Here is an 11234-nt window from a genome sequence, read left to right as displayed (position 1 = left end):
TTTGTTAATGAGGTGTGACGCACAGATTGTACACCCACACTACAGCACCAAATGTGGATTAATCCACCACTGAAAGTAGTCCCCAACAAACTCACTGTTTCATCCTGTTCCATAAAAACTACAATGAGCAGCTGTTTTAGGAATCTAATGATGAAATGAGATATAGTTCTGTTTTTAAAGATGTACATCTTACATAGGAGCTGAGGAGTGTTTCTGTCTTATCGATAACACCCCACAAAAACATCCCTTCTGGTACCCTATTAGTTAAAAGACATGTGCAGTAAAAGACTTGATACACAGGTAAGTAAATTATGTTTTGGGGCTGGATTATAAACACTGATGTGATATTGAATGAGGTTTTCTCTACTTTTACTGTATCAGTGCATCTTTGAAGATATAAAGAACTAATATGTGTTAACAGTGTTTCAAATATGGACGGCTACATATTCTAAAACATGGATGCTTAACAAACAGTTTCCCCCCCAGCGGCACAGAAGATCTATACATTCAGCACAGTTTTAAGGCGGACACCCAAGAACATTATGATGTCACAGTGAAGTTGACCTTTGACCTTTTGGATATAAAATGTCATCAGACAAATGTAAGATCACCGTAACCTTGACCTTTGACCACCAAAGTTCATCCTTGAGTCGAGTCAGAGGTTTGTGCCAAATTCTGAGAAATTCTCTCCAAGAGTTGTTGAATAATAGCGTTGATGGGACGGACGGACAACCTGAAAACATAATGTCTCTGTAACACATATTATAAAATGGCTGACGCTTTGATTCCTGTCTGAACTTCGGTCTAATAAAAACATTACAGACTCTAAATATCTCCATCATTCATCCTTATTCCTGGACCAGAGGAAGTGGAAACAGACTGAATGTGATGGGTGACAGGTCTGCACACAGGCTGTGAGTCACACACACACACACACACACACACACACACACACACACACACAATGACAGAGTGTGTGTATAGTTTTATTGGTGCCATACAAGGTGATACAAACCAAATATTCACGGTTTACACAAAACAGTAGAGGCTACAGTCTGTTCATAAAGCATTTAAATCATTAAACAATAACACTCTTCATCATCATCATCATCATCATCATCATGGTAACAAAGTCTCAACAGCTAAATCAGGAAGTGACATAAGAAAAACGCACACGAGCCAAATCACATACAGTCACACAGTCTGTACATACACATGATTGTATGTACACACACACTCACACACACACACACACACACACACACTCACACACACTCACACACACACACACTCACACACACATAGTCACACACTCACACACATACACACACCAACAGCCCTGTGTTTAAGCATGACTTACAAAAAGCTGTAGAAAAATACTCTTAAAAAACCAAACACACAAAACAACAACAACAACAACCACTTGGAATGTTCTGGATATTGGTTAGACGTCAGCATGGAGGGTACACCGGGCAATCTGTTGGGCAACTCCTCTCCTGGTTTTGACACAAGTTGTCCTCAAAATTGTGACACAACAAATATTTGAATCTTTTTTACCTCTTAAATTAAATTCATGTAAAAATGTTCAGATTAAAATCCATGAAACAAAATTCAAGAGCTCCTTGACTCTGCAGTTTTTACGAACCTACAAAGCCTGGCAGGTGTCAGGAGTCATGACTCTCGACAATGATTTTTGAGCCCAAGTGGACGTTTGTGCCAAAATTAAAAGAAATTTGCTCAAGGTTTTCTTGAGATATAGCATTTACGAGAATGAGAAAGATGCAAGGTCACACTGAGCTTGATCTTTGGCTACCAAAATCTATCCTTGAGTCCAAGTGGACGTTTGCGCCATATTTGAGGAAATTCCCGCTAGGTATTCTTGAGATATATCGCATTCACGAGAATGGGATGGATGGGGTTACAGTGACCTTGACCTTTAGCCTGCAGCCACCAAAATCTATTCACTTTATCGTTGAGTCCAAGCGGAGATTTGTGCCAAATTTTAAGGCATTCTTGAGATATGATGTTCACAAGAATGGGACGTAATGGGACCACATAAAGCCTCCGGCCACCGCTATCACCAGCGCAGGGCCATAATCAGTAATTTACAAAGCATGATGGGAAAAAGGCAAATTCATGCCCTCTTATTAATAATTTCTGTTCAAAGATTCAATTCATTTCTTTTTAGATAAAGACACATGGATAGACTTCTGTAAAACAACATTGTGTTGACATTCCTAAAACACACATTAAAGAGTATTTTCTTAAAAACTATCTGTAACGTTCGGTCTGTTATTTCATCTGTATATTTATTGTGCAAACTATTCCTGCCTCCATAACACCTGCCTGGCTCTGGACAAAAACATTATGAGTATGCTTCAATACACGTGGTTGTCATGACTATTTAATCAGCCATACTGTGCCAACGACAATCCAAAGTAAAGAAATGTCACTGAAAGAGAAATATAAATCTGAACGACTGATAACAACATTTTGGAAGGAAAATTTACTTATAAATTAATAATAATTTTTGACTTACGACAGATGTCTGTTGAGAAACTAAACTCTGTAGAGGCTGAGGACTGACTCATACCTTAAGCTAACTTTAGCAGTTAGCTAACACTTTATTTATGCCTAACATCTCCTAGTTACGTTCAGCTTTAGTTAGCTTCAGCGGTAATCTCTAGCTAGTTAAAACACAACTGGATCAACTTGGCTCATAAATACGTAGCAAAAGCTGATGCACCTCACTGCTAACATTATGAAAACTAATTATTGATCTCTGTTGGAAATATGCTACATTTGTGCTTCACAATCTAGCTAGCGCTAATGTGGCAGTTAATCATTTGTGTTAGCAAGTCTGTGAGCTAGCTAGCTAAAAGGGTTTCTTTTAAAACTACACAATTTGAGCAAATTGGTTTGTTTAAGCTGAAGCCGATATATCTCGCTGTTAACATCATGACTCAACACTAATCTATTATCTACGTTAGCATTATGCTATAGTTACATGTCACAACCTGGTTTTAGTTTTTATTTTGCACTTAATTCTGACCCCATGTAAGAAAAGAATATTTCAGTTCATAGGCTGAAAGATTAAATCCAACATTTATGACTGAGTTTTAAAACGTGACATTTTTTGTATGGAGCCCCTGAAGTCCTGATACGAGAGACTTTTTTATAATATCTTGTAACATAAGACGTAACAGCACGAGACAAAAACAAATTTTGTGGGACAGCTTTGTTTTTTGTGTTGTTTCACATTAGGATAAAAATGCTGCGTGAATCACGCTGATAAATGTTGTCCGTCAAAGTTGCCCAAATAAGTTGCCGGTGTGTTTAGAAGCAAAAAAAAAAAAAAAAAAAAATCCTCTCTCTCCGTCTCACACACACGTACAGTACGACATTGTACAGGTAACAAGGTTTTTTTTGTCTTTTTTTATCGCTAAGTTTAAGTACAGGCACTATAGAGTGAAGCATTGTGGGAAGTTGAGTGCTCAACTGGTCTGTTTTAGATAGCAGCTTTTAGAAATTCAGCACTGAGCGTCTGAACGTTGTGATTTTTATGGTAATTAAAACACTCAAAGCAGACGATCGGATGATGTCGTGGAAATAAAGTGTGTTTTTACATCTAATGCACAGAAACCCAACGATGAGCTCAGTTCACTTTGTATTAATGCAACAATAATCTGATCATATAATAATGAAATATCCCTGTCAGGGTCAAAGTTTAATTCCTCTGAGTTGCTGCTGCCACTAAGCTACAGGTAAAGTACAAACAGGTAACGTGTTTATGGAGGCAAAGAAAGTCTGTGATCATTTAAATTTCATAAGGAACACCAAACTGTGAAGTTTAACCACCACTGAGCACTGAAGGCCTTTTCACACCTGGAAGTCTGAACCAAGGTTCTTGTTTTTGTGACACTGTGTACGTTTGACCCGGTTAGTTTTGGTTTCATGTTGCAATGATGCGAGTGCACTGAAGATCTCCACATCACGTATGTCCTGTCACCTAGGTGCCATCATCATTGCCTACATCCTGACGTCTTCATCTATGTCATGTCGTCTTTGTCCACGTCATGTCTTTGTCGCCTAGGTGCCATTATCCTCACCTATGTCCCATCGTTGTCTACTAGGTGTCGTTGTCTTCGCCTACATCCCCTTGTCTTCACCAGCGTCAAGTCGTTGTCGCCTAGGTCCAGTCACCCTAGCCTCTGTCTCATCGTTGTCACCTAAGTCTCATCCTCGTTGTCACGTAGGTGTGATTATGTTTGCCTACATCTCGTTATCTCGTTGCCTGTGTCACATCATCGTCACCTACATCACGTCATTTTACCTATGTCATGTTGTCATTGCCTACGTTTTTGTCACCTAGGTCCCGTTGTTTTTGCCTGCATTCCGTCGTTGTTGCCTACATCATGTCCTGTCATTATCTTCTAGCTGAACTTCATCGTCGCAAATTTTTGTCGTCTTCGCCTACATCACGTTGCCTTTGCCTACTTAATATCATTGTTGCCTAGATCCTTTCATCTTTGCTTACATCTTGTTGCTGTGACCTAGGTCCCATCGCCGTACCCCAGGTCCCGCCGTCTTTGCCTATGTCTTGTTTTTGTTGCCGAGGTACCATTATCTTTGCCTATGCCCTGCTGTAGTTACCTACCTCCCATTGTGTCCCCACGGTCATTGTTGTCTACATCTTGTTTTCTTTACCTACCACCTGTTGTCGTCACCTAGGTCCCGTCGCCTGTGCCTATGTCCTGGCGTTGTTCCCTAGGTGCTGTTATCTTCACCTACGTCCCGTTGTTACCACCTATGTGAACTGCGCTTACCAAAACTTGACATTGAAAAGTGATGCAAAAGGGTCCAACTGTCTGAACCATCCAAAAAAATGCTTTCACACTACGAACGAACTGAACCGATTCAGCCGAGACCGCTTCTTTTCATCAGACCAGGGTTTTGTCCAGGTAAGTTTTACACCTGTGATTTTAGTTTGGATCAAAGTGAACAGTCAGTAAGTCCAACCAAACGAGGTGTGAAAGGACCCTGAGTGTTGAAGGCAGTGAAATATTTTACAGTGTAAACTTTTTCTGGACTTATGAGGTGTGAATTCAAACTTTTCTCAATGTTTTGATGTTTTCATGATCAGAAATTAAATTTGAGCAACTTTATTTTTTTTTACTCAAATTTTTGATGCAAAACTGACTAATTGAATTTCAAGTTTTTGTTTTTTTTTGAATAGTGAAAACTTAAATTTTATTTCTGAAACCTTAGAATGAAGCTTTGACAAACATAAAATCTACAGGAGTGGAATTCAAACCACATAAACTCAGATGGTTTTTAAAGTAAAATATTTTAGCGTTACAAATACACTGACACTTAAATTCCAACGTTAAGTATTCAGCAGTGGTTAAACTCCATTTGGTGTGTCGTTGTTCATTAGAAACTAAACACCGTGGAGTAGAAAAAATAATAAGTATTAATTTCTGAGCGTTTATGAATGTGTAATTTACTCGTTGACAACAATAGCTCTACTAGCTAACTCGTTAGCATCTGTAATACTAGTTTATACTACTGCTCATCCAGCAGGTAGCATCTGAAGGCTATCAGTATAGATATAGGCACAGGTAGAAGAACTGAAGGTGTGTGTGAGTATGTGTCAGTCGGTCAGGTACGTGTGGATGTAGATCTGTTGTTGGATCCAGGGAGTGAAGTGCGTCACGTTGCTGTACACTCCAGGTCCGAGCACTTTACTGAAGCACACGCTGCCCCACGACGTCAGGCCGAACAACGTCCAGTGACCACCGTCCTCCTCGCACACCAACGGGCCGCCGCTGTCACCCTGCACACACACACACACACACACACACACACACACACACACACACACAAACTGTAAATATGCCAGTGGTGGAAGGTTTGACACCCTAGATTAGTGTCAAATTTTGTCATAACTGGCATACAAATTCTTGACTTATGGCGAAAAACGTATTTTGTGAGGTCACAGTGACCTCTGACCACCAAATTCTTTTCAGTTCATTGTCAAGTCCAGGTGGACGTTTGTGCCAAATTTAAAGAAATTCACTCAAGGTATTACACCTGGGATATCTTGTTCACAAGTGTGAGACAGACAAGGTCACAGTGACGCTGACCTTTGACCACCAGTATCTAATGAGTTCATACTTGACTCGAAGTGAATGTTTGTGCCAAATTTGAGGAAGTTCCCTCATGGCATTTTTGAGATATGGCGTTCACAAGAATGAGATGCATGTACAAACAGAAAACAGAACACCTCCAGCTATGACATCACTGGTGCATGTTTTATATAAATATATATGTGTTTTCCCTGTGGGATGATCAAAGAACTCTATCGATCTATCATTGACCAAGCGACGGAGGAAAAGTATTTCTTCCTGAGAATGAAACAACTTGAAACAGAATAAGTCTGACTGTGAGTGAGTTAGAGGACATGAAACATGTCTGAACACGTTCAGCAGAGGCACATTTCTCTGTTCGTGAAGTGGACCGACTGTCAGTGCAGACGTTACCATGCACGAGTCGACTGTTCCAGCGTCGTAACCGGCGCAAAGCATCCTGGGAGTGATGGTCTTCATGTCGAAGTAGGACTGGCACTGAGACAGCGAGATGATCCGAACCTCCCCTTCCTGTAGCTTGAAGGGCACTGCCCACACACACACACACACACACACACACACACACACACACAGTTAAAAACTTTGCCCTCACACTGCCTGACATAACTGTGTGTAACATTATGATGTTAGTGAAGTTGACCTTTGACCCTTTGGATGTTAAATTTCAGTCATCGTTTTATCCTACAAAGCTGCTTCATACTTCCTGTGTGTCTGCGAGGGTTCACTTTGGACTGAGTGACATATATGTCGTCATCCACCTATGACCCCTACGTTAGCACCTTTTTTTTTTGTTACTGATCGGACTGTGCGCATAGCGAGCGCATAAACTGCACATGCTCTGGTCCAGCTGGTGGCCTACACACCTCCAGCTGTTTACCAAGAAGAAGACGAAATGGATGTTTGTTTTGAAGTAAGAAGATCTGCTGTGACCCACGTTTATAGAATTAGTCTTTAAAGGAGCACAAAGACTGTGTCGGACTGTGCTGGAGTTCAGATTGCGAGATGCATGTGCGGAACATCAGACCAACATTGACCCTCAGTTACAGTATGAACAGAACCACGTGCACACAACCGGTACAAGTTCCCAGCTGCTGCGGACATTCAACGTGGCGAGTGCGTCCAAGCCTTCAGACAGCTGTGTCAAATCTGATCATTTTAGTGTTGAATTGTTGAAAGGTTTCATGAGGTCACAGTGACCTCTGACACCAAAATCTGATCAGTTTGTTCTTGAGACCAAGTGGACGTTTGTGCCAAATAAGAAAAATATTCCCTCACGGTGTTCTTGAGATATCATGTTCATGAGAATGAGACACACGTGAGGTCACAGTGACCTTTGACCTTTGACCACTACAAACGAAAAAGTTCATCCTCGACTCATAGTGGATGTTTGTGCCAAATGTGTGTGTGTGTGTGCGTGTGTGTGTGCACTCACTCCTGTTGCCCATGTGACCCCAGCCTGTGATGTAACAGTAGGAGTCAGGAGAAGGAAGTCGGGCGGGCTCAGGCAGACACACCGGTCTGACGAACGGCGTCTCCTCGATCTGAAAACACACACACACACACAGGACGGTTGTTTCAAAACCAGAAACACTCGGACACCACATGTGTAACTCGTCAATACTGATAATCAATACTCAGTGTGTCTGTCTCTGACCTCTGAGTCCAGCTGCACCACGCTGATGTCATAGTCGACCACCGCCCGGTTGTAGCGCGGGTGTACGATGATGGAGCGCACGCCGCGGCTCTGACTGTGGACACCTGGGTGATCCAGGTTATTCAGACCCAGCACCACCTTCCACAGGTCCGCGCTCTCCCTCCTGGTGCACACACACACACACACACACACACACACGCATGTACCATATTAACAGCTCGTTAACACACTGTGACGACCCCCCGTCTCTCTTCCTGTCCCCTGTCTCACCCCTCGAAGCAGTGAGCGACGGTCAGAGCCCACCTCCGCGCGATGAGGACGCAGCCGCAGACGTGACCGCTCTGACCGCTCTGCAGCGAGCACTGCCATGGCCACGCCCCCCGTCGGGACACACGTCCTCCCAGAATCCTCTTCTTCCTGTGGGGGTGGATGCTCACCGCCGGGCGCAGACCACACTCTGACAGACAGACAGACAGACAGACAGTCTCAGTCAACCACCACTCCTTTAATGTTTATCATACATTGATTTATACAAACTTTGTGACGTTGTTAATAAGTAATGAATTAATGCTGTAATAAACCATGACGTGAGTTGTCATGACGACAACATCACTCTATTACTCATCATTAGTACCAGAGATATCATAAATGCTTTTAGGTCGCAGCATGTTTGGCTCCATCTAGTGGTCGCATCAGGAATTACACAAAAACAAACAAACTTATTCTGTCCTCTGTTTCATCACATTACAGCAGCCGTTAGTCAATAAATTGATTAGTTGATCAACAGAAAATTATCCAGCAACTATTTGTATAATTTTTTTCAGAAAATTATACATTTGTTGTTCCAACATTAAAGTAAAATTAATGGGTTGCAGTGCAGTTGTTTGAAGCTTCAGAGCCTCATTTTACACACAGTCACATTCTGAATCATCATTTTAATGCTGTACAGCTTTTTTTTTGCATGTCTATTCATTTTGTTTAAAGCTGGTATTTCTGCACAGATAAGATAACAGATAATTTTAATTTTTTTTTTTGACATTTCATGACATTTTTTTACTTGTTTTTTTTTTAATTAATTTTTTTAAAAATATTTTTCTGACACTTTCTCAACTTTTTTTTGGACATTTTATTAGTATTTTTTTCAGAAATGTATCAACATTTTTTCAGATATTTTATCAACAATTTTTTTGGGTCTTCTTTAAAAATATTTTTCTGACATTTTATTAACTTTTTTTTCCAGACAGTTTTTGTAATTTTATTGGACACTTCATTATTTCTAGCTATTTAATAATGTTTGTTGGACATTTTATCAACTTTTTTTAATCAACATTTTTCCTGATGTTTTTCAAACTTTTTTTTTACTTGTTTTTTATTATTATTATTATTTTTTAAAATATTTTTCTGACACTTTCTCAACTTTTTTTTGGACATTTTATTAGCATTTTTTTTCAGAAATGTATCAACATTATTTCAGATATTTTATCAACAATTTTTTTTGGTCTTCTTTAAAAATATTTTTCTGAAATTTTATCAACATTTATCTGACAATTTATTAATTTTATTAATGTGACACTCTATCTTGTGCTTCACAGTTGCAGAAGTAATAACGGGTGAAGCATCCTTGTGCACTCAGTATGTTGTTCATCGTACAGTCTGTTTACATCAGAGTTTATTGGCTCCACGTCACACAGCGTAGCTGCACTTAACTTTTAAGACTGATAGATCTCACAGTCTGCAGGAGGCTTTAGTATCGTACTGTTCGTAGAATTAAATTCCAGTGGCGGCTGCGTAGGACTCTTCACATCTCATGTGATCCAAAGTGAGTGTTGTTAATTCCAAAAGTCATTTCCAAACTCACAACAGGTTTGATCTGATGAAATATTCTGCCTCAGTTTATGTTTGCTGTGTTCGGCCTTTTATAAAAAGCACCAAGTATTAATGAGGGAGTCTAACAGCACCATAAAGTACATCTATTCACTCAAGAAAGCTGATTCATTGCCTCAGATGAGACCCTGTACCCAAGCTGAGGGTTTTGTTCAGGGATTCTTTTTGTTTTTAAGGTGATGACATCATCAGATATGTTGACAGAACTTTGAAAACTTCATTAGAAGCTAAAACTGTAAACAACAACATTCAGTGCAGCCATAAAACATCTGGCATGAAATCAAATGTCTTGTTTTGTTTTGTGCTCCAGGAAATTGTGTCCTGATGTTACAAAGACCAAATAATTAATCTGTAAAACAATCAGAAGATTCAGCGATTATGAGAATTATGGTTTGTTGCAGCTCGACATCAGATGAGTTAAAAAGATGCTCAGATATAAAACAAATCTTCACACAGTGACTTTAAACAGGAAGTTTTACTGTTGTGATTCAAAGGAAAATAAAATTTTACCTTCTCTGGTGCACAGCACGGATACTCTCCTCCTGGAATGACATGCATGACTGCAAGACAGACAGACAGACAGACAATAGTAATCAGATTACAGCAGCCGGCAGGTTTCAGAGTTAAAAAGCAGACAGCTGAGGTCCCAGGTGTTTGTATGTGGTTCTAGTGGAGGTTTATGGTGTGTGAAGTTACTGTGTGCTTGTTTCAGTCACGTTTTAATGTTACCATGGTTACCATATGATCTCACATGAATATAAAGTTTAAACAGATAAGAACTGACAGCTGAGGCACCAGCTGCGTTTCTGTGTCCTCTCTGTAAACTCAGACGGTTTTGTGGATCTGTGAACGCAGCACAGGTGGAACTCTTCATGAGATCACTTTAACTCATCTGCAGTTTGTAGAGTCACAGGGACGATTTAACTGATCAGACCGATGGATGAGAGGAGCAGCTGCTGCAGAGGCAGTGAAAACAAACTTCCAGATGCAGCGCGACGAACTGTGAAGTTTCATTTTCACTGTGCGCGACATTCTGCTGCTCCGTTTGTGCCAGAGAACACTCGGCGCTCCGAGACTTTGGAGCAATGAATAACTGAAGGGAGCATATATTCCAACAGCGCTCCTGATGACCGGCCCCGCTCCGAGAACAGAAAATTGTTACGTGGTGTCTGAAGTATTCAGCTGAATTGGAGTCGACCTGAGGGTGGAGCGAGGTCCTGTGAGGTCCTGTGAGGGCGGAGCGAGGTCCTGTGAGGGCGGAGCGAGGTCCTGTGAGGGCGGAGCGAGGTCCTGTGAGGGCGGAGCGAGGTCCTGTGAGGGTGGTCTCAGTCCAGCTGTTTGTGTTTGATTGACAGCTCTCACAGGTGGAACCGTTACCTTCTCTTCTCCAGGCGGGCCTGCAGAGCTGATCCGTTCCTCTGGCTCCACTCAGGATGGACGTGCAACCAACGCCGGCGGCCCGGGACTCCAGGGTGGTCGGTTACCATGGAAACAGAGGAGGGAACTCTGCAGAGGAACATGCACACTGTAGGTCATCTGTCACACCA

At 41.2% G+C, this 11234-nt stretch overlaps 1 protein-coding gene across 2 annotated transcripts in view; it reads right to left on the bottom strand.

Annotated features, from left to right (window-relative positions):
- Positions 1 to 970: 970 nt before the first annotated feature.
- Positions 971 to 11234, bottom strand: part of corin (corin, serine peptidase) — a 35620-nt gene continuing 25356 nt past the window's right edge. For both annotated transcript variants that reach the window (XM_078164247.1, XM_078164248.1), the window contains 7 exons: positions 11065 to 11193; positions 10198 to 10247; positions 8074 to 8260; positions 7804 to 7966; positions 7582 to 7690; positions 6543 to 6676; positions 971 to 5836 (listed from right to left, as the gene is read on the bottom strand). In XM_078164247.1, the coding sequence (XP_078020373.1) occupies positions 5654 to 5836; positions 6543 to 6676; positions 7582 to 7690; positions 7804 to 7966; positions 8074 to 8260; positions 10198 to 10247; positions 11065 to 11193 (955 nt within the window). In that variant the 3' untranslated portion in view covers positions 971 to 5653. The remainder of the gene's footprint in view (positions 5837 to 6542; positions 6677 to 7581; positions 7691 to 7803; positions 7967 to 8073; positions 8261 to 10197; positions 10248 to 11064; positions 11194 to 11234) is intronic.

Source organism: Epinephelus lanceolatus, chromosome 22 (assembly GCF_041903045.1).
Source record: "Epinephelus lanceolatus isolate andai-2023 chromosome 22, ASM4190304v1, whole genome shotgun sequence".
NCBI lineage: Eukaryota > Metazoa > Chordata > Actinopteri > Perciformes > Serranidae > Epinephelus > Epinephelus lanceolatus.
This window is presented reverse-complemented; position numbering and strand designations above follow the sequence as displayed.